At 45.3% G+C, this 24,431-nt stretch overlaps 1 protein-coding gene across 1 annotated transcript in view; it reads left to right on the top strand.

The window, feature by feature from the left end:
* Positions 1-4,892: 4,892 nt before the first annotated feature.
* KCTD8 (potassium channel tetramerization domain containing 8) overlaps positions 4,893-24,431 on the top strand; it is an 88,593-nt gene continuing 69,054 nt past the window's right edge. Inside the window, exon 1 of the mRNA XM_048510024.1 lies at positions 4,893-6,197. Coding sequence (XP_048365981.1) covers positions 5,306-6,197 — 892 coding nt within the window. The 5' untranslated portion in view covers positions 4,893-5,305. The remainder of the gene's footprint in view (positions 6,198-24,431) is intronic.

The following is a 24,431-nucleotide window of genomic DNA, read 5'->3' as shown; positions in this document are numbered from 1 at the left end:
GGGTGCAGCAAGCCTCTTCGGAAGCAGCACTGCTGTGCTGATCCCAGTCACAAAAACAACTCCCTCCCTGAATTGCACTGCCAGTTAGTGTATTAGTGTATTGATGTAAAGAATAAGACTACTGCTTTTATCTATAATTCTTAAAGTGTGTGAAAACATGTGAGCAGGGGGTATGGTGACTGTAGCTGACTCAGCCCTTCGAATCACGCTATGGCCAAAAACTCCTCATGATATCTTCACAGACCCCTACATGCGTCAGCCACGCCCATTTGAACTGGAAGCCATAACTTGCATTTTCCTCTAATGGGAACTCAGAGCAACTCTTCTTCCTTTTCTTCTGGCAACAACTCTATGAGATAGGTTAGGCTTAGAGCCCCTCTGCACATGCAGAATAATGCATTTTCAATCCACTTTCACAATTGTTTGCTAGTGGATTTTGCTATTCCGCACAGTAAAATCCAGCTGCAAAGAGCAGTGAAAGTGGATTTAAGATCATAAGAACATAAGAACATAAGAACTAGCCTGCTGGATCAGACCAGAGTCCATCTAGTCCAGCACTCTGCTACTTGCAGTGGCCCACCAGGTGCCTTTGGGAGCTCACATGCAGGATGTGAAAGCAATGGCCTTCTGCTGCTGTTGCTCCCGAGCACCTGGTCTGCTAAGGCATTTGCAATCTGAGATCAAGGAGGATCAAGATTGGTACCATAGATCAACTTCTCCTCCATAAATCTGTCCAAGCCCCTTTTAAATCTATTCAGGTTAGTGGCCATCACCACCTCCTGTGGCAGCATATTCCAAACACCAATCACGCATTGTGTGAAGAAATGTTTCCTTTTATTAGTCCTAATTCTTCCCCCCAGCATTTTCAATGAATGCCCCCTAGTTTTAGTATTGTGAGAAAGAGAGAAAAGTTTCTCTCTGTTAACATTTTCTATCCCATGCATAATTTTATAACTTCAATCATATCCCCCCTCAGATGAAAGAGAGTGACTGGGCTAGAGGCACAATAAAGATGTAAACCCGGGTCTCTCAAACCCTAATGTGACACACAAATTAATATGCCATACTGGTTCCCATCTAGTACATTTTTATCTAGTACATTTATCTTGCCATTCCTCCATAGTGCTCAAGACCACTAAATGACACTGGATCATACAGCGGGGCATGTACTTGGAATACATTACCATTTACATTGATGATTTCTTTGGAAATTAGTAAAGGGGAAGGGGATACAGATACAATTTCAGTGAGATCCCAACAGAGAAACTGATGAAAGCAAAAATGGCTTTTTTCTCTAGTGTCATAAAAACATAGCCAGGGGCTAAACCTAAGCCTGTCTCACTTGTAACACTGACACTGAGTGGCTTTAAAATATTCTTTGTATGCAGAAGGTTCCAACTTCAGGCCCACCTGACATCTCAAGCAGGTTTTAGAAAAGACCTGACAACCTTCTAGTCCAGGGGTAGGGAACCTGCGGCTCTCCAGATGTTCAGGAACTACAATTCCCATCAGCCCCTACCAGCATGGCCAATTGGCCATGCTGACAGAGGCTGATGGGAATTGTAGTTCCTGAACATCTGGAGAGCCGCAGGTTCCCTACCCCTGTATAGTCAAAGTAGACCATGGCCTATTTTACACGGCGAAATTGCTCCTCTGTTGGCACAGGGAATGCCCCAATGTAGTTGGGAGTTCTGTACTGCCCCCGGTGCTGCAGCGTGTCTGCCATGTTTTTGCCCCTGTGCTGGCCCGTGGCATTGGCTTTGCTCCGCGAATTTCCAGAACCGCAAAGGTTGAGGTTCTTTTGAAATGCCCCTTTGTTCTTCTGGTGGCTTCCACCACCGTGCAAAATTCCTTGGTTTTAGTACCGGGGCCATTTTTCCCACCTCGACGCTCTGGCCCGCCCCACGAATGGACAGGCACTGAGAATCAGTGCCCCCCCTTGCCCCCTTGCAGTGGGAAAAAACAGAGGGAGAAACCTTGGTTTGTAGAATAGAGGGAGAAACCTTGGACAGAAAAGGAGTGTGTGCAGGCACCATGAATGGGAGGGCAGCAGTTTTCTCACACACGCAAGATTTCAGATTTAAATTTTAGACAGAGGGAATGCATGGGACGGCGATTCCGTCACACACGCAAGGATTTTAGATGGGGGGTGGGGCGAGGGCACAGATCCTCAGTACCTGTTTTGTGTTCAGAGTAATTTAAAACTAGAATAGTCATTGTGAGTGGGGAAAATGGGGGAGATTCAGCTAATCAGAACGCAGGAAATGGAGGCTATCCGCTCATGCGTGGAAGACATTGCAGAAGAGCTTGTGGTGCAAATGGAGACGAACCAGGCTCATAAAGAAACATTTGGGGCATAACACGCTAGGTCTGCCACGAATCTCATGAAGAACTCGGGAGCAGTGCGGAGTCAACAGCAGGGCAAAAAGCCCCACGGCAGGCATGCTCCCAGATCGACCATGGGGCATTTTGACAGTGAAAAATTGGCCCATATTCAACTATATAGACCAGTGGTTCCCAACCTTTTTTCACTTGCGTAGCCCCTTGGCAACCCATTTCTCTAAAATTGTACCCCATATTAGCAAACCCATTATGTAATTTTTTTTTTCATGTATCCCAGGTTGGGAACCACTGAAACAGACCAAAGCCAGCCATTCTTCTCTGTTCAGGACAGATTCATATATCCACAGGACAGTAATTAAATATGTCTCTCCATCCCTATTCACTGGGCCATCACCAGCAGAGGTAAAATAGGAGTCTACTAAAAACAGAGCTGTTGCTGTGACAACCTTGCATTTGGTGGGCCCCTCCCCTTTGAGACTCACCTGGCTCTTCCTTTACCAGCCTTTAACACCAGTTCACAACATTCACTTCCATTTAACAAAGAGGCATTATTGTTTATGGTCTTATCCTAGGCTGAAGACTGTTTTAAGGATAGTTTTATGTCGCTCGGTGTTTTATGCTTCTGGTTTGTTTTAATGGCTTGCTTTGTTTTTTAGCTTGATAATTTATGGGTGTTTTTTTAATGAATTTGTGTTATTGTGTTTACTTTGAGCTGCATCAAGCATACTTCTGGGGAAACAGTGTATACCTTCTCTAAGTGAAATAGAATGATAATAAAGAAATAGGACTCATCTGCTATTACAGATGTATCAGTGTCGCCTTTTCCTGTTCAGGTTTTCTAATCCAAAAGTCTTCCCATTGCCAACCATGCCCTTGATAGTGAAAATGTATTTACATAATTATGAGTAGGACACCACCAGATTCTGCATTTACATATGTTAGCTTATTAGTCTGCTCTGTGGAGCTTTTCACCCTTAACCTTACTCATGTATTCTGCTGTGATCATTCACTTATCCTTATGAGGCATTTGGGAGATGGCTGTTTTTCCGTGAAGCACCTTCCAAGGTGAAGATGTACTGGCTGTACATTCTGATTATGTTGCTTCAATGCAGCGTTATACCGGGTAGAGAAGTCATTGCTTACCGTCACTTTGCATATTCAAATATACTTGGCAACACCCAGATACGTTTTATGCCGTTTCCCTCTCAGAACACTTATTTACACACTTAAAAGTTCTACAGAGCAGACTGTGGGATGTATAAATATAGGGAGCTGATTCTAACAAGACACCTTAAACTTAGCAGAGTAGAATAGAAGAGGCAGATTCTCAGTTGCTTTTTATATATAAGTTTACTAGCTATAAGGGAAGGTTACATGGAGATAAAATAAGAAATCCTTTATTTTCTGTTTCTTATCCACATTACTATATAGTTGGTTATATTTTTGCTCCTTACAGTTTGTGAGAGAACTGTCTGAGGGAGTGGGGGGGGAGAGAGAGAGAGAGAGAAGGGGGAGGCAGCAGCAATGGAAGGGATGGGCAGAGGCGAGCAGAGCCACTGTATTCCAGAGCATGCCTGGCAGAGCAGATAGAAGAATCCCATCTGGGAATGCAAGCAGCCTGCCAGTGCTCTGCCTCCTCCCTCAGACAACAGCTAGAACCGCTGGCTTCTTTTGACAAAATCACCCAGCAATATCAATATATCGATATAAAATTTAAATGGCTTCAAAAACAAAGCCAGCAGCCTCTCAAGGACTGGGAGCATGCAAGAAAACCCTGCTGTGAAGCGACCAGCCCCAAGGAGAGGGCCCCAGAAATAGCAGCACTTCCCCTGCTTTGGGAAACCGTGGGGATTCTCTGATCTGTGGGAACTTCGAGTTTGCAGATGGGAAGCCATGTGCGCAACTGAGAATCTGGCCCGAAGGGAATGCACGCTTGCTGCGGAGCAGCCCACAAGTGCATAAATGGCCTCCATACCACACTGCAGCCCTAAGGGATCCCAGGCAGGTCAAAGCACCATCGGGAGGGGAGGACGCGATTGGCACCGGGGGAGGGAGGCCAGAAGGGCGTATTTAACCTTTCCTGCTTTGCCAATCCCCCCATACATTTTTAATTCTCTGTATCAAATACCATTTAACGGGGGGGGGGGGGGGGCGGATGCCAACGAGACGCTCACGTTGGGGAGTAAGTTTCCTCTATCTTTGGACTCGGGCTCCCCTGCCAGCAAGAGCTTCTTGGCACGAGCCAGCCGCGCGCCCACTCCCACTCCCGCGCAAACTTTTCCCGTTCGGAGCCGCGCAGTCTTTCCCTTTTGCTCGCCCCTCTCTGGCGCGCGCCGCTCTTGCCCCGTGGCCCGACAGGCCAGGTCCCCCCCAGCCGCTCGCTCCGGCTGCCCACCGCCTCAACTGCGGCTTCAGGTGGTGGAGCGGCTCGGCGGGACTCGGACGCTGCCGCCGCACCCCCTTCCCTTCCCTTCACTCCCCCCCCCCGCGCGCCGGTCCGGGGAGGCTGCGCCACAGAGCGAGGAGCGGCGCAATTGGCTGAGGGCGGAGGCGGGGGAAGCGCGCCGTGGCTGAGAGGGAGACCCAAGCAGAGAGCCCAGAGCCGGGGACGTCTCCAGTCCTGGGCGCGCAGCCGCCTCCGCCTCCTCCTCGTCCTCCTCAGGCGACCGGGCTCCCGCTGTCAGTCGCGCCTCGGCGCGGGGGGAAACGATGAGGCCGGCGTGGAGCAGCGGCGGCTGAGGCGCCTCCGAGTCCCGCCTGGCGCACGACGGGGAAGGCGCGTCGAGCAAAAGGCGGCCAAGTGGCCGAGCGCGCCCGGCTGCCCGTCGGCGCCCCCTGAGCCGGCGGATGGGGCTGTGAGGCGGGGGAGCGCGCGGGCTCGGGGGGGCGCCCGGCGGGCAGGGCTGCGCGCGCGGCGGGCGAGTGCGCGGGGCGGCTGCGGCGAGTTGGCCGAGGTGCGGGCATGGCGCTGAAGGAGAGCGGCGGCGCGGCGCCCATCCTGCCCATCAGCGACGTGGGGTCCGCGGCGGCCGAGGGGGGCGGCGGCGCCTCCTTCCCGGAGGTGGTGGAGCTGAACGTGGGCGGCCAGGTGTACGTGACCAGGCACTCGACGCTGCTCAGCGTGCCGGACAGCGCCTTGGCGCGCATGTTCGCGCCCCGTCGCGGCGGCGGCGGCAACGGCGGCGGCCCCCCGCGGGACCTGCCGCGGGACAGCCGGGCGCGCTTCTTCATCGACCGCGACGGCTTCCTCTTCAGGTACGTGCTGGATTACCTGCGCGACAAGCAGCTGGCGCTGCCCGACCACTTCCCGGAGAAGGAGCGCCTGCTGCGCGAGGCCGAGTTCTTCCAGCTGGCCGACCTGGCCAAGCTGCTCTCGCCCCGGCTGCACAAGCAGGGCTCGCTCAACGACGAGGGCTGCCAGAGCGACCTGGAGGATGCCAACTCGCCGGGAGGCGGCGGCGGGGGCGCCGATCTCCTCCCGCTCCCCCCGGGCGCCGGCGACAGGCGCGCCGGCTTCCTCACCGTGGGCTACCGCGGCTCCTACACCAACGCGCGGGACAGCCAGGCCGACGCCAAGTTCCGCCGCGTGCCCCGCATCATGGTGTGCGGCCGGATCGCCCTGGCCAAGGAGATCTTCGGCGAGGCGCTCAACGAGAGCCGCGACCCGGACCGCCCGCCGGAGAAGTACACCTGCCGCTTCTACCTGAAGTTCACTCACCTGGAGCAGGCCTTTGACCGCCTCTCCGAAGCCGGCTTCCACATGGTCGCCTGCAACTCCACCGGCACCGCCGCCTTCGTCAACCAGTACCACGACGACAAGATCTGGAGCAGCTACACCGAGTACATCTTCTACAGTAGGTGCCCTGCCCGGCTTGGGGCTCCCTGGCAAGGGAGGAAGGAAGGGGGGGGGGGGTGGCGGCATTGGGAGGCTGGTTGAACGCGTGTGCGACTTCCTAAAAAGCGAAACTTCCGCACAGGGAGGATAGAAGGAAATTGTTTCTTCGAAGGCAAGGTGCAAAGCTCTCATGGCTTGGGTCCAAGACTTCTCTAGTCCAACAGTCTCTTTCTAACAACTGGGCTTCCAGCTTGATGTAGTGGTTAAGAGCAGATTCTAATATGGAGAACTAGCTTTGATTCCCCACTCCTCCACATGAGTGTGGGACTCTTGACTAACTGGATTTGTTTCCCTGCTCCTCTACCTGAAGGCTCCTGGGTGACCTTGGGCCAGCCACAGCCCTCTCAGAACTCTCCCAGCCCCACCTCAAAGAATCATGGAGGAGGCGAGACCATGAGGGCTGTCACGTCCAACCCCATGCTATGCAGGAATACATCCTCACAAGGTGTCTGTTGCGGGGAGAGGAAGGGAAGGAGGTTATAAGCTGCTTTGATACTCCTTACAGTTGAGAAAAGCAGGGTATAAAGCCAAACTCTTCTTCAAGGTGGGCAGAGATGATGCATATGATAGCTAAGCAGCCTTGGTTCGAGCAGTACTTCGTTTTGAAGTTAGTCTGTAGGACAGTGTAGGTTGCATTGTTACTAACTTGCTGCTTGTCCCAAGGGAAGGCATCATGGTATAGGCTGGTGGTCTCAAAAGATAAACAGCATCATTTCTTGGGAGATCACCAGGAAAGACTCTGCAGAGGAAGGAACTGGCAAGCTACCTGTGCTTCTGACTTGCATTGGAAGCCCCTTGCTGGAGTCAGCTGTGACTTGACAGCCCTTTACACAGATACAACTTCTCAAGTTTCAAAAATGAATATCAGCTTTTTTAGAACATGGTGTTAAGGAGTCCAGACCTTAAAAACACTTGTGTATATGGGGGGGGAGGGGGAATCAATTTGTTAAATGTATTTAAGCTCATGTATGTTGCAGAGAAGGAGAAATTTGGAAGTGCATCTAGGAAGAAAAAACACTGAATGTTATAATTCACCGATTACTGCCAAGTATATGAACATTCCATTTTATTTTGATCTTTAGAATGCAACTACTGGTGGAAACAGGCACATTTAGATACAACAGGTGATGTGACTTGGATCTAGGTGTAAGATATCCGTGGGAAGCCAACGTGCCTTTTGGAGATGGTCGTTTTTTCACCTTATTCAGATCAACTTTCCTGATATGTTTTGAGCTGTCTTCATACATGCATGTTCAATTACTTGATATTCACTAATGTTGATTATCCTCAGTTGTACATCTGACCTTTTCCATTGCGAGAACCTGTTTGAAATGACATTTGATGATAGGAAAGTTTCATCTCTATTGATTAAACTTGGACTGATTCACACATGCAAGTCTCCAACTGATGAAGCATTGGACCAATGGTATACATGAGTGTTTAACCCAGCATTCTGCCTGGTGCTTAGTAGGGTTGTTGTGATCAAGTCAGATCACAAGAAATAAGATAAATCTGACTGTGGTTTGTGATATTTCTTGTCCAGTAATCTTGCTCTAACAGTGTCCAGGCCTGGAGATTTACAAGTGGAATGGATCCAGTTGGGTTTGATCTGCAGCAGTGCTTAATTTCAAAAGAAAGTAATTGTGACAGTGGGTTACGTTGCTAGTGATGATTATTGTGATTTCTTGACTGTGAATATCAAGACATTGAAATTTTTACATTGGAAGGCTATTATGTTTTTCTGAGTGAGAAACATGGGTTTCTTTTCTTCATCAAAAGCATCTAAAACTCTAATAACTGCTTTCTGCTGAAATTCTCTTCTCTGTAGGAAGGTTTGAGGGCGATTCCGTTGTGCTTTGTGGGTTTGTTAAACTGAGGCTATGCATAAGATTAAAGCGGGAAATACTAGGAGTAAGGAAAGGTTTTTAATATCTTATCACTACGTTTCCTTCCATTCTCATTAACTACAAAGTAAACAGACTCCATCTGGACACATTTCAGTGGAAGATGGAGCAGCAAGAGTCTCAATTTTCCAAAGGCTATTAAAAAGCTCTTTAGCTTCCTCCTTCCCAAAAAGCTGCAAGGAAGGCACAGTTCTTTAAATAACTCTGAGGTGTACACAGACTTACACATTTCACAACTGTACAGATGGAAAAATAAACTGTAGATATGTGATACTACAAAGCATCGCTAAATCTCACCAAGTACACGCTGTGTTGGATGATAAGTAGAGAGTGATTCTGACTAATGAAAACGCAGCTGGATTCAAAACAGGAACATCCTTTGGCAGGGATGTTTCTTCCCAAGTCTCAGGAAGCTTTAAATCTTTTAAAAATGTGTTTAGATGGGTATGAGTTAAGCCCTGCACACGAGAGAGTAATTTTTTCTGGTTTGTTGTATGTGTGTTTGTGTTTGTATGTGTGCTTTTGCAGTGGAGGAAAGTCTGGATGGGAAACAAAATTGCAGTAGTTGATGACAATGACTCAGTAACTAGGAGGCGGCTGCAATTTCCCCCTTTACAAAAAGAAAGTCATTCAGAGAAACAGAATGGGAAATAATTTAAGGATTTTAGCAGTGATTTCTGCTGTGATTGCCATTTTAAGCAGAAACCAAGGGCCAATTCACTAAACTATAGTGCTTATGGTCCACTTGAGATTGCTGCACATGTCAGCTGCCTTGGCAATTGCCACATGTTGGATAAAGCTTCTTTTGTAGGTCATTCCACTTCTTGTCTTTTGAAAGTATTGGAAAGGCTTTGGGGGGTCGTTGACACACGCAAGTGTTGAAAAAGGGCTGCTGTGAGCCTGCAAATTTAGTGAATGAATTATAAATTGTTCTTCTGGCATTCAGTAAGACTCACAGTCCACTAGAATTTTGGTTTAACATTTGGGACCTTTGGAGCTTTGCTGATAGTAAACGAATAAGCTTCTTGGAGATCTCGTTCTTCTTGTCTTCATTGAAAAGACAAAGGTTTTGTCTGTTCAAGGGTAGGATTCAATGGGAACTGCTCTTCTGGAAACCAAGGTGCAATCCTCACTTTTGGAAGATTTTAAGAGAAGAAGAGGAGTTTGGATTTATACCCCTGTAAGGAGACTCCAGGTGGTTTACAAACTCCTTTCCCTTCCTCTCCCCACAACAGACACCTTGAGAGGTAGGTGGGGCTGAGAGGGTTTCGAAGAACTGTGACTAGCCCAAGGTCACCCAGCAGGAATGTAGGAGTGCGGAAACACGTCTGGTTCACCAGGTAAGCCTCTGGCACTCAGGTGGAGCAGAGGGGAATCAAACCCGGTTCTCCAGATTAGAATCCACCTGCTCTTAACCACCGCTGGTCTGCAGTGGAGTAAGCCCAGTTTTATTCAATGGGACTTACTCCTTGGGAAGTGATTTTAGGATTACAGTCTTGAAGGGACAGTCCATCCCACGATAAATACTGCTAAGTTTCACTGAAATCATTGGGAAATTTTTGTGCCTGTATATTTTGAAACCAGTGGGACTGAATATTGCTTATCTTTGGCTGTATTGTACCACAGGACTCCCTGCTGCCCCATGTAGTCTGGTGAATGAGAGTGGCCTGCAGTCTCAAATGCTGGTCCACATTCCCCCTAACGTGAGCAGTCTCCTCCTTGTTCAGTTTCAGAGTAAAGAGGTCCAGCATATTTAGCAACCTGATCCTTGTGCATGTTTATTCAGCAGTGAGTGAATTCATTGGTGCTTACTTTTATGTGATTGCACAGCTTAATGGTGCTGGTGGAAAGCCCTGTCAAATCACAGCTGACTTACAGTGACTTTGTAGGTTTCCAAGGCAAGGGACATTCAGAGGTGGTTTGCATTGCCTACCTCTGTGTAGCAACCCTGGACTTCCTTGGTGGTCTCCCATCCAAATACTAACCAGGACGGATTCTGCTTAGCTTCTGAGATTTGATATGATCAAGGTAGTCAGGGCCATCCAGGCCAGGCACCTAAGATCATGCCCTCTCTTATTCCACTCTTTTGGAGATAGAAGGAGGAGAGGCCCCTCCCTGCAGATAAATTGGATTATTTTAATTTCAATACTATTTAAGTAGCCTTCTTTTTAAAATGTTTTAGAAGTCAATATGAGTTTTTTTACAAACAAACTGAACTGTGACTATCTACAAAAAGCATTGCTTTTCTGGTGAAGGCAAAACAGAAAGACTAAGCATCTGTTGAGAATGCCCTTGAATTCAGATACTAGTGCCCTGGGGACAGAACGAGGTAGGCACCAGGACCCATACGGAGCATTCAAGAACAAAGATGGTCCAGGACATGGTGGATGAATTCTCAAATCTGGTGTCATCTTTATCCTCGAAAAGGTATAGCCAGTTATCACTGATGCTAGCAATAGAGAGCCTCCTGCATGTATCTATCAGGATCCTCTGGTGAGGATTATGACCTCCAGCTATCTGAGTGCAGCAAAGTGTACAGCTCTCAGGTTGTGAATATTTGGTTAGTGTAACTGAAAGCTTCTTTCTCTCTCATGGGAAATACTATTGTGACGAGAAGCTAGATCCCACAGATAGGCATGGTTGGTTGATTCAATTGCTGGTTCTCTTTTCTTTCCTTTTGGCTACTCAGTCATTCTCACCCTCCAACATCTATTATTACTTATTATTTATTAAATTTAATAGATGTAATTTAATCTACTCATCTTTGTAGCATCTCCTGGGAAGTGAACTTGAGTTCCATTGTAAACACATTTTTCCCAGTGGGGGATAGGCCAAACAAAATAAATGTTTTTACCAACTGGTGGAAGACAACCAGTGGCGTAGCCCCCAGGGGACAGGGGGACGTCTTGTCCTGGGCGTGTGCCTGTGTGCGTGGGTGGCGAGGGCATTCCAGAACAGGGGCGTGTGGGGGTATGGCAGGGGCGCAGGGCACACATGTGCCCTGGGCGTAGTTCCCCCTCGCTATGGCTCTGAAGACAAAGTTTCAGCACTACAAATGAGAAGACTCTTTCTAAGGCTGTCACCTGATTAACCACAGATGGTGGCTAATCAAAGCAGGGCCTCTGACGTTAACTAGAGGAGTCAGGTATGTTCGTAAAAGAGAAGGCAGTCATTCAGGTATGCTGCTTTCAAGCTTTTTGACATTTTTCTGGTGCTTATTTTCATCATTATGGTATTAACTGCAAACTTTTGCCGCATCTCACCCCATTCATTGTCTCACTGCTTCCCTTTACTAATTTCTTTGGAACTCCCCACCACCATCATACAGAAACCAATCACCTTCAACTCCTTCCTCCTTTTCATCCCTCCATCTCCTTGCCCTTTCCAAAACCTGCCTTTTCCATCTGATGCTGCTTTCGTTGATTCCCTCTGTTCCGGCGATCTCTTCTTTTCCTCCATGCCATGCCTTGAAAACAATGGCATGGGAAGGGATGCTTTTTGTAAATTCTGCCAATTACAGATTCTTTCCTTATACCCTCCCACTACTACTCAGCCTTCTAAATTCATCCTGCATGACTCTGCTCCACCTATACAGAGACCTGTACTATTCCCTAGGTTAGGTCTCGATCTTTATTTTAAAGCTTAATTCCTGTCTTACCATCTTGCTGTCTAACAACATTACCTCTTGGTGATTTTGGCATTCAGGATGATAATTCTTTTGTCCCAGAAGCTTCCTTCCTCCTTTCCTAAACACTTTCTTTGGTCTTATTCTGGACTTATTCTCTGCTGTGTGCTTACTTGGGGATCTTCTTGGTCTTGTCTTCCAGAAGGAATGCTCTGTTCCAGAAGGAATGCTATGTTTCCATTGGACCACCAATTTGTGTCTTTTGTTCCTTCCATAATCTGCAGACCATTGACTTGATGACCTCCTAAGGAGCACTGTCACCTAATCTTCTCTCACAGATGTTTCCTCTTTAGACTTTGCAGTTTATGCTTTCAATTTAGCTTTTCAATGAAGCATTCACTCCTCTCATTTCTAGATCTGGCTCACATCTTGGATTCACATTGTCATGCAGCTAGAATCAGACTACATACAGGTAATTGGTTTTGGGATATGATAAATTCATGGTCTCTTCCTGATTTGGCATCATCTTGGCTAAGCCAGGAAAGATTCTTTGATCCACACCAACCCTAGGAATCCTCAACCCCTCTTTCTTTATCTTTGATGGTCTACTACTAGCCTACTGCCTCTCAAGATTGTTCAGCAATAGAACTGATCATTCTGGTTTTCTTTGCATATAAGCAAAGCCTTTCTAGATCTGACCACTGGGCTATCTAGTCCAGCAACCTGGCTCTCACACAGTTACCAACCAGTTCCTCTGGAGGTCTCTTTTTTCCTTAAACTTCCTTCAGTTTCTTTCTTTCCCCCCATATATCTTGCCTTGATGGTTGTAGTGAGGAAAGCTGAGCTTCTTTGCAACTGCCAATTTCAGCTTCCGTTCGTAACCCCATTCCACTACTGACTAACCCGTTCAACAGGCCCCTTGACATGTTTCTTTGATCCTGGCCTTCATTCTGTTCTGTTTTTCTCTTTTGCCATTGTGTTTCTTCATCATATAAACAATTTGTTGCTCTCCTCTGGTTCCTTCTCTGTTGCTCTCAAACTCATTGCTGCTTTCCTTGCTCTGGAAATCCTTCTTGATTCATGCTTCCTCTCCAGCTATTGCTCCTTGCTTCCAAAATCTCAGAATGGTCTGCTTACTTCTGCTGTTTCAGCTTTCCTTGAGTTCGTGCTTACTCCTGCTGTTTCAGCTTTCCTTGAGTTCTTCTCTTGAACATGGATAATCTGGTTTCCACTCTCTGCATTCAATTGAAAATACTCCTACCAAAATCACTGGCTATCTCCTGTCTTCACAGTCCAAAGTTTTCTTCTCTGTTTTCATCTTTCTTGAACTTTCTGCTGAATTTTGCTCAATCTGCCGCTTTGCTCCCTGTGGCCACTGTCTTTCTCTGTGATAGCCCTTGCACTGAGTAATGAATTTCCAGGGGAAGAAAGAAAGCCTACCACCTTGATGGCTTTTAGGAGAGGTCAAAGCTTTGTGGTGGACCTTTGGTGTGGTAACAAATGATTGTATTAGGCTTTATTCCATATAATACCTTCTCTGCAGGGAAGCTCTTTGCTTTCACCTTATCCCCTAGGGTTCTCCAGAGATCCATCCTTTGCCTTCTCCTGTTTTCTCCATACAGTATCCTTAAGGGACCTCATCAAATCCAATGGTTTTCAGTATCACATAGATGCTGACGATACCCAGCTCTCCCGCTCTCTCCATCTGATCCCACATCTCCAATTGCCTTTCTAGTATTTTTGCTTGGATATGTTGATATGTGTGGCTAAACTTCTCAGGTCTCTTCCTAAGCCTCTGTTGCCTTATCTACTTTCCATATTCATTGACAACATTACTATCCCCCCTTTGGGACAGGCACAAAACGTTGGCTTTATCTTTGACTGCGCTCTCTCATTACACATATTCACTAAGTCATGTGACTTCTCCCTTTACAGCATTGGCAAAAATCCAAGTGGCTGTCTCTTGCCTTGACAACTGCAACCTCCTAGTTATCTCACTTTAGCACTTGCACCTTCATCAAAATTGTGCATCCCTCTCATGTTCAGGCCATGCAACACCAACTCTATCTGACTTTCTAATCCAGTCTTGGGCCGTTTCTGCACGGCCACGCTGGGGGGTGCATCGACATATACAACGCCGACACACCCTCCCTGGGACCGTTCGCACGAACGGTCCCGGTAATGGCAGGGAAGACAGCGCAGCGCTGCGCCATTGCCCTAACAATGTACTTTCCCTGCGACCTTCCGGCGCATTGCCCGGGCCAGGGGACACGCCACCCTGCCCTGTCGCAGGGCTGAGGGGGCATGTCCCCAGGCCTGGGTGACGTGCCGGAAGGTCGCAGGGAAGGTAAGTCGTTCGGGAAAGGGGGGATGGCGCCTTCCAGCCACTGCCATTCGCACGGCAGTGGCTGGAAACCGCTGTTTCCCAAAACCTCGCTCGGGGAGCAAGGTGGGAAAATGGCGGCTTTGCGCCACTGGAGAGGAGCGAGGGTGGCGGGGCTGCGATGCAGCTGCGCCCCCCATGCAAACAGCTCCCTAGGGATGGCGTTTTTGCCGTTCCTAGGGCACTGTTATTGGCTCGTGAGGAAAGGGCCTTGGATTCAGCACAAATATCTTGTTCTCACCTTCAAAATATTCCACAGCCTTGCTTTCTTCCTTTGCTCTCATATCTCAGAATGTTTATGTATGTAACCTACATTTTCCTGGCTCCACCATCTTCAGACATCTGGAGAACCTCTGTTCCAAACAACTCTGTTCTTTCTTCCTTATTTCCATTTTCCTCCCATAAATGCATCCCAATAACATGCTACTTCTTGCTTCCTTGATATTCCTCCTCAAAACCTGTGTTAATCACTATACTCTCTACCTTGCCCATTCATCAATTGGCCATGCTGGCAGGGGCTGATGGGAATTGCAGTCCATGAACATCTGGAGTGCCATAGGTTGACCACCCCGATCTACAACATCTCTGAGTAGATTGTTTGCTCTTTTCTTATTAGATTCTGTTTTCATCTGTTCTATGAAATGCTGGGTAACCTACCTTATCTTGGAAAAATGGACCTTATGACCATTCTCTCTAACAATAACTCCACCTCTTCCCTGTGTTTCTTCTGTTTGGAGCTCTGGAATCTCCTTGACAACTTATGAAATGGGTCTGGCCTGTGAAAGCTTGTGCTACAATAAATGTGTTATTATTTAAACTGCCACTAAACAGAAATAAGTCAGTTCTGTCTATCCAAAAAAAATTCTGTAGTGCAGAAGGTGTGAGGACAGTATTGTCAGAGGTTTTGGATTATTTTCCCAGGTTCTCTTTAGAGTGCACATGAATAGTATTCATTCTTGTTCAAAAATGTATGCATTTCAAAATGGGAAAATTCTTTTTAAATTACATGAATTGACATGCTTTCACACTGTCATAAATCATGGTTTAAATAATGATGAAACCAATCAGTTAACTTTGTTCTCTCCCACCCCACAACCTAGCAGGGAGGATTTCAGAACAGAAATTCTATTGGATATTAGAATCCCATTTAAAGCAGTGAATAGCATTCCTATTGAAATATGGAACTGGTTTATTCTAAAAGCAACAATTTCTGAGATACTGTATGGAGTTTTCATTCATATCCAAGACAGGAAATCAGAGAGCTCTGTGGAAAATAACAGTCAGGTTCACCAAATCTTGTATGCAAGGTACTTGTTCAAAACAAAATAGTTGACTTCTTGGCCTGTGCTTAAATACTATTCTTTAAAGAGGTATTACCAGAGCTGGAAAATACACTGCTTAATTTCTTTTAGTTTTCCAGTCCATTTACTTTTAAAAAGAGACAGTTAACGTTGGAGAAATATTTCAGATTCATAAACATCAAATTTATTATGCACAGGACTAGTCCGTCCAGCTGATGGATGAGTTTTGAAATCGCTTTGTTTAATGAGTTCCTTTGTGTAATCAACGAGGTCCTTTTTTACAAAGAGGGCACGCAGATGTGATTATATTTCATATACCATGTAGTATGTCTCAAGGCAAAATGCAGCATCCCAGCCCAAAGAGCAGGCTGAAGATACATGATACAGGTCAAATGTTGAAGTCAAGTAAGTCTGGGGTCAAACAGTGCCTAGTTAGGAGAACACATGGGAACAATATTTGAGCAGGTCTGAGCTCCCTAGAAGAAATCTGTATATAAATATAGCTATTAAACATTCTGTTTATCACTTCATGTAGATATTATTTTTGACCATCTTCTTGTAAGTAGAGAAGGCTGCTATAGTCTTGCCAGTCTTAATAAGGCTTTGCAGGCTCAGGATGTGACCAGAAACAAAAACTTACAAAGAAGAGATGGTGCTTTTTTTGCATTTAAAAAGCTCCATTAGATCTGCAATCCAGTTTGCAGTTTGTTCTAGAAGCCTTATCTTTGTTGCACTTCCAATAATATTGACAAGTCAGGAATTTGATGATTTAGGGGTTATGAGAACAGTGGAAGAAAATGTGTAGAAAACTGAATCTTTATACCAAAAAGGATGACTGCTTTGAAGAAACTAGTTAGAGGACGTTCTTTGTTGTGGTTTAACAGGTGGAAATTGATTTTCTAGCAAGGTAAACACAACATTTTATTACAGGAACCTTTTGGTCTATGGAACAATATTCCTTATTTTAAACTGTTCACTAGATTATTTCCAAAAACATGCATATGCTCTATACTTTTGAGGGGATTTCCCAGAAATCTATAGAGTGTATATGTAATATTTTTCTGTGTGTTCTCTACAGGTTTGCAGAGAAACCTGGGTATTTTCCTTTTGAAAATATAGAGCCATATTAATGTTTTTGGAAATAGCCAGCGGATAGTTTAAAATAAGCAATATGGTGTTCTTGACAAAATAAATTCCTATGTAAAAATGGTACATTTATCTTGCTAGAGAAGCAATTTCTACCTGCTTTCTAACAAGATTTTCATATGTGGCAACATTCTTAGGCACCCCATCTTCTATCATCCTTATCAGTTTTGTTAATGAGGGGTTCCTAACTGTGTTAAAACTGTAGATGCTTTTGGGTAACTGAACCATTCACAAGATGGCTACCATAGGGGCTGAGGCCAGAATCAAAATGTTGGGAGGCTCCACAGAATATTAGAAGGATCTAGGCCAAGTATCCTTCTATGATGGAAACAGTTTTTTCCTGCATGGCCCATTATGCATGGAACACTTACGTTGGGATTCTTCTCTGCACAATGGGCTTGCAGAAGGCTCTCCTCACATTTCTCTGTTTAAACAACAGAAAGTACTCCCTCCTTTTCCTGGAGTTTTTCTGCTGAGAGCTCACCAGGCCTGGTTCTCTTAACTCTGCCCATCAAGTGATTCTTAAAGGCACAAATCTCATTACATCTGGTAGTCAAGACTGCTGGCTTAGCCCTTTAAGCTGCACTTATGTTGATATTCTCTTCCAAAAGTAATCCCCCACCACTGAAAGAGGCAAAACAATTCCCTGAACCGCAGGCCGCTAAAAAACCTGGACAGAAATGGACTGTCCTAAAGCAGATATTCCCTCCCCCTTCCCTTCTCTCTACTCCATGCACATGCACATACACACACTTGCTGGTGCTGCTAGACGATAGAGCAGTGGTGAGATTCAGCAGGTTCGCACCACTTCAGCAAAAATGGTTGCTAAAATTGTGCTTGTATACAACCAGTTGTTAAATCCTTTGAATCCCACCACTGGCGATAGAGGCTTGTGATTTCCAAGCTCTCTTTATATCAATGTCGTGAAATAGCAAGAGAATTAGAGGTTGGTGTTATGTGAGTGAGCATCTTTTCTGTTACTTGAAGCAGCTGGCTACATGGAAGGATGGTTGAGGCAGAAGGCGTGCAAAGCGGTGAGAGTGAGAGGGAAGGCTGGCCATGGGTGGAGGGAAGATCTCCGGAGCAAAGCTGTGCTCACTGGCAAAACTGTCCCTCTCTGGTGTTGAAGTGAATTAAAGATCATACTAAAAGTGGTCTTGCTTGCTGCAGAGAGAATGGAAACTGCAAGTGGGCTTGAGAAAATACATCTGTACAAGAAATCTTGCTGTGACAGACACTCCCCCCATCATGCAGAAAACACATTGTGTGTAATTGGTCAATGAATACTGTCTAAAGTCACAATACACAATACAAGTTGGCACCTGCAGAGGAGCTCAGAATAAAATAGATAATACCACCAAGTTCTTCAGAAACAATTCCTGTTTCATGAAGTGGGAATAAAGACTAAAACATTACTTTGGGGGAGAAGACAGTATATTTTCACACATGAAGTCATGCATGATATGAAGATTAAAACAAGAATAAAAAGGATATGCAGAGTCAGTATTGTTGTCTACTCGATGGTGGAGTGGACATAGAGCTAGGAGGAGGGTGGAGGCAAACGGAATGGGAGGCAGAGGACAAGCAGGGCAGTGCGGAGGAATGGGTGAGGAGGGACTAAATCAGGAGCCCACTGCCTCATGTTACAACCCTGTGGTTCTAAAGGCTCCTCGAGACATCACAGCCCCTGGAGCCAGGGACGCTGTCCGGATCTAACACCACCCGAGAAGGAGAAGGAGGGACGGTGTAGCCTCTGGTGGGCGGGAGCAGGGAGGATCACCACATATTGCTAACTTGCTAGCTATTATGTTTACAAAATCAACATTTTTTAAATGGGAAAGAAAAAAGTTTTTCATACTGCTGAGTGGTCATGGACTCTGACTGGAAGGTCAGCTTCTTGAAGAATGGATGTTATTCCATTTTGATCTCTTCTTAATCTCTTTACATTTCATAGCACACCTTTGCTATTATGGAAGCAATCCTTTATTATACATGCTTATTACTATTTTTTCTCCTTCAGAGGTTCTAATTGGTCTTAATTGGTCTTAACAGATTTTAGTTTTAACATCTGAGAATCCGAGAACGCACAGGAAACTGTCCTTTCTCGGTTGACCTATCCTTCAAACATTTCTGGGTTTTCTAAACAGCCTTTAAAAAATTCATGTTGTTTAGTTTTTCACTTGGAAGTCCTAATTTTCTGTTGCTTGTTATGGAAATTGCGACAATGTAGTGAAAATTGTTTATTTTATTCTGAGCTCCTCTGCAGGTGCCAACCTGCAATTGATCAAAACTGACAACTGCCCATATACATGCCTTCTCCATTATAACTTTATGGAATAGCCCACCTATTCCTGAGGAGATCAGGAAGACTCCCATAGTTCTGGGAGCCAGCATGGTGTACTGGTTAGGAGCTAATCTGGAGAATCGGGTTTGATTCCCCAGTCCTCCAAATGAGCGGCAGACTCTTGTCTGGTGAACTGTGTTTGCTTCCCTGCTCCTACACATGAAGCCTGCTGGGTGACCTTGGGTTAGTCACAGTTTGTTCAGAACTCTCTCAGCCCACCTACCTCACAAGGTGTCTACTGTGGGGAGAGGATTGGAAGGAACTTGTAAACTGCTTTGAGACTCCTTACAGGAGAGAAAGGCAGGATATAAATCCAAACCCTTCTTCTGGCTTTCTTCAAACTATTCAAGACTGAATGATTTGGGAGGGTTTCCTATGCAGACAAAAGGGTTTCATTGTACAAAATGATTCACAAAATTATTTGGACAATTTCGCCCTTTCCACACAAATCAAATAAGATGTTTCAAGGCAGGAAATAAAATGTTTCATCCATGGAGTTTCACATAATTTTTAGCCCCAAATATTTTATTTCCTGCCTAAAAACATTTTATTTTGATGCTGTTCCCAAACGATCCTTTTCTGAAAACAGTTTTCTGGAAGCATTTCTTTTGTGGAACCATTTTCACTTGCTTTGCCCATCTCTTTAAAACGTTTCCCATGCTTCTCTGCACTTTTCTGACTTCCTCCATGCCATTTTGTGAACCCACACTGGTTGTCTCACTCTGTATTCCCATCATTAAAAAAATCGAGGGGTCATATCTATGTAGCTGAGTGGACACGACCCCTAGATAATGTTCACAATGAGCTAGGAAGTGTTTCGAGGGGGTGAGTGCGGACAGATGTTTTTTAAAAAACGTTTTGCAAATGTTTGCAAAACATTTTCAGGTTCTTGTGCGGAAAGACCCATTATTAAGGAATGTGGCTCATTGCCTCTCTCAGCCTGCTGATCAAAGGATAGTATTCTGATTGTGTTGAAAACTGCTTAGATGCAATCCAGATTGGGAGGGCCAAAGGAGTTGTGCAGCTGGGTGACTCTGGCACCAGCGTCATTGCCAGTCCAGCAGCATAAGTGGCACTTTTGCCACGTTTGCCATAGAGCTGCACAGCTCTGTCGCCCAGGTGACTCTGATCCCGCTGCAACAGAGCTCCTCCACCACAGGAGCTGGCACCAGCACCTATGGGGGCAGTCCAGGGGATGGAGCTCACGTTAGTGGGCTTCATGCCTTCCAGCCTGACAAGTCCTTCTTTTGTGGGTGGCAACATACACCAGTAAAAACTCAGGCATAGCCCATTGGGCTGGATTGGGTCCTTTCAGCACAGCAGGTAAATTACTTTTTTCATTTTTATTTTACCTTGTCATGCCATCAGGGACCTCTGTTCCATCCCCCTACCCCCATGGATTGAGCTACCTGAAACTCAACTGGGTTGTACTGTTGCTCCTAGCAAAGTCATTCATTTGTTAGGATAAAAGGGATGAGAACAGCATGAGAATCCATTTTGGTTCTATTTTTAGGTAGAAAAGTGGTATAAATGTCCCAATAAATAAACTCATCCTAGCAGCCAATCTAAGGCTCATTCCGCACATGCAGAATAATGCACTTTCAAACTGCTTTCAGTGCTCTTTGAAGCTGTGCAGAATAGCAAAATCCACTTGCAAACAGTTGTGAAAGTGGTTTGAAAACGCATTATTTTGTGTGTGCGGAAGGGGCCTAAGTTTTGATAACATTCTGAAACTTTACTGCAGAATTAATGGTATCCAGGTAGTGGCAGATAGTGGTGGTTTTTGATTGTCAGAAGCTCATCATGCCACAGCAAGACTCTAAATTTTCCAGGTGTGAAGCTGATAAGTCAAGCTCAGCTGCATTGCAGCTGTGGTGTTAGTGAAATGGTATAAACATTTTGCCCCCATTGCTGGCACAAAGATGTTTCCTACCATGTTTTGAGTCTGAGTTTTCCTCTGCTTATGCTCCGTTCATTTACCAACTTCATCATCCCCTCAGTAAACCAAGCAACCCAATATGATTTGCAAAATGGTAGAAACGATCTAGGATTGATTGTTTCTCCCACTTGGACCATCTTACAGTCACCAGTTAGCCAGGGGTTTAGCTGGAGCAGCAGCCACGTCAATTATTCTTTTCCAGAAAAGAAAAGTTTAGAGTTGCAGTTCAAATAATTTTTCATCAATGTGTGGCTATATTTGTTTGAAATCTTCAAATAATTTTTCATCAATGTGTGGCTATATTTGTTTGAAATCCCTCCCTATGGGGAAGGAGAAATTTCGTATACTATAAAGGCAAGATTATTATTATTATTATTGTAATTCTAGCTTCCAGCATCCCTTTTCTCCAGCCTTGCATAATATATGGTAGCAAATCACAAAAAAAATCAGTATTAGCTGCTTGTTATTCTGGTCAGCAATTATGCACAAGTTCTCAAAGTTAGTTTTGTAAGTAATTGAGTGGGTAATTTTAAAAATCCCAAGAAGCACTTATATTTAGCAAGTGTGGTGCCATGACCAGGTACAACTTATCCTGATAATTTAAGGCTTTTTTAAAAATGGCAAAGATAGTCGTTTGGACTGCTTTCAAACTCAGTATTTGCAGAAAACTGCTGCATCTGTAATAGTAGAGTTACTAAGCAAGAAAGTATATCTATCTATCTGAGTTGCTCTCTTGGGGCTGTTCTAAATTTTGCCCATATATCTTTGTAGAAATTGCAGAAGGGCCTGAAATTTATCTTATTGATTTCCATTGTGCTGCAAAACTTAATTAGAAATACTTGGATTTTTCAGATAAAGTTAATTGTCCAAAATCCATACACTGGCTCCCTTGGTGTATGCTCATTTTAGAAACACTGTAAGCTGCTTGGAGCAACAGTAGTGTTTTCAGGTTCTGACGGGGTGGGGTGGGGGGTTGGTGGTGGTGGTAAGGTTGCCAGATCCAGTTTGGGAAACTCCTGGAGGTTTGGGTATGTAGCCTGGGGAGGACGGACCCCTAAGCAGGACATAATGCCATAAAATCTACCCTATAAAGAAGCCATTTTCTCCAGGGTAACTGGTCTCTGTAGTCTGGAGATGATCTGTAACTCCAGGGGACTCTCAAGTCCCACCTGGAGACTGGAATCCCTAGACAAAAACCATTCTTGTTTCCTTATATTATAGTATATTATTCATACTAGCTCTGAAGCCCATTTTAATTTCAAACAAAATGGGCTCGAATAAAGTGGGAGGAGGGTGGGCCCAACTCATTGCTTCATTCCCTGGGTGGGTGCGCAACTGAAGAGTGTAGGAGCAATGTCCCTTGGCTGTTGGTTTGTTTGGGGGTGAGGTTTGTTGTGTTACTTGGGAGGGGGGAGTGCAGGCAGGGGATTTGGGAGGCTATTCCTTGGCTAGACGGGGTTTTTGGGGGTAGGGTGTGGTGGAGTTTTTTGGGGGGTTTGATTCGTCCAGGGGTGGAAAGGGGAGTATGGGGGGATTGGGGAGGCTCTTCCTTGGTGGCCTGGGTGTTGTTCTTTTTGGGAGGGAGAAAGGCATGCAGTGGGGGGGGGGTCAGAAGGATGGTTGTTTGCTTTTGGGGTTGGGAAAAGGGAGCATGTGCAGTGGATTGGGGAGGCTCTTACTCAGCAGGGCAGGTTGTTTGTCTTGGGAGGGGGTAGGGCTTGCTGAGAGTTTGGGGGGCTGTTCTCTTAGTGTGGGGGTTGGGAGGAGGGAGTGCAGATGGGGGATTGGAAAGGGTGTTCCTCATCAGGCCACGTGATTCAGGTTGGGGGGATTCTGCAGGGCTTTTGGGGAGGATGGTCAGCTGATCTGCAGGGTGGGAGAGGGTGGGGGGATTTTGGGCTTTTGGGGCAGGGGAGGGTGGATTGTGAAGGTGCGAGGCAGGCTCGAGGACAGCAGTGGCTTCCTGCCCATTGCTCCAGAGCCCAGCATGCCATTCGGGGGGGGGGGATCAGGGAGGCCTGGGCCAGACTGCAGGGCAGCAGCAGCTTCCTGGGTGCTGGCATGCTGGGTTTGTGGTGTGTGGGGGGGACAGAGAGGTTTCGGCCTGGGCAGATTGGTTTGGGAGGGGTCAGGCTGGACGTGGGCCAATGGAAGTGCAGGATGCATAGGGCTTGGGCAAGTATTTGTCCTGCATGGTGATGGGCTAAGGGTTCATTGTTGGATGTTCGAAACCTTAGCCAATTATACATGGTAAGATAAGATATTAATAGAAGGAGTCTTTTCTCTTAGAAGTAATGGGACTAGATTGGTGTAATTCTATAGTTTTACCTTGGAAGATTTTCCAAAGAATTGTTTACTTGTTGTAAGGACATGGTTATTTTTATCCTTGTTCTTGTCTCACGTGAATAGGCTTTCGTACACTTAGAGAAACTTCTTCATATTACTTTCAGAAACCAGCTCCTATTCCCTATAGCGAAAGTAGTTTATATCCTCCAAAATAATCTCTGCCATTTACTATATCCGTTTGTTATTGCTTCTTTGACAGCATAATAAGTAGTTCAAATTATTGACATTTAACTTAATTCCAGCTTCCTGCTAGAGTCACTGAGAATCATTTGTTGTCCTGACTCAAGGTAGAACAATAGATATATGGTAGACCCAGATATAGATATAGGAAGAAAAAAAGGAGGCCAAGCAGAAATATTCATAAATGTAAATGTATTTACTGGTAGATGTGCACCATTTACAAAGTTTAGCCAATGAGTTTGGTTTGTATTTGTTCTCATGCAAGATTAGTAATTATTAAGAAGAAGAATGTGGAAGGGAAACATAAAGTATGTGTAATTAAACTGATCATTTCAGTTAATAAAGCAGACGATGTATGAATACAGGGCATTCAATTATACATGTACATTGTCTTAAAACAAGTGTTGTCTTTAATATTCTATAGTGATGGACTTTATTAACTTCCATTCTGTATTTTAGGGAACTGATAAAGAAATTCATGGCTTTCCCCTCCTACATACTGTAGCCACCATCTAGCCAAGATTAAGCATTTTTAAGTGCCATTGATTTCAGATGCTGATATCCCCTCTAATGAAATAAATGAAACTTAAAAGTGCTGAACTTTGGTTGGGTTATACCCAGCATTGATCTTGGCAGAGTTAGCTACCAGATCATAATATTTTATGTAAATGGAGGCTGTTGGTTAACTCAGAGGTATAACAACTGACTTGACCAAGAGTTGAAATGTAATGACACCTCCTCATTATAGAGCTGCATTTCTAAATACATTTATTAGGAACTATGTCAACTCCATAGGATGTGCTTTCAGGAAAATGCACAGGATCTCACTGGACATGTTTGATTTTATAATATGCTTTGACTATGTCCTGCTGTCTAACCTGCATTCTTTCGTTAGTTCACAATCTTTCGGGGTATAACTTTGCACTGACTTTCTTCTTTTTTTGTAGTTTACAGATTAAAACCCTGTTTTCTAGGAATCACTTCTATGAGAGAAGTGAAGAGACTGGAAAAGTATTTTTATCCAT

Source organism: Sphaerodactylus townsendi, linkage group LG10 (genome assembly GCF_021028975.2).
Source record: "Sphaerodactylus townsendi isolate TG3544 linkage group LG10, MPM_Stown_v2.3, whole genome shotgun sequence".
NCBI lineage: Eukaryota > Metazoa > Chordata > Lepidosauria > Squamata > Sphaerodactylidae > Sphaerodactylus > Sphaerodactylus townsendi.
The sequence above is the reverse complement of the archived record's forward strand: the minus strand, read 5'-3'. Positions and strand labels throughout refer to the sequence as shown.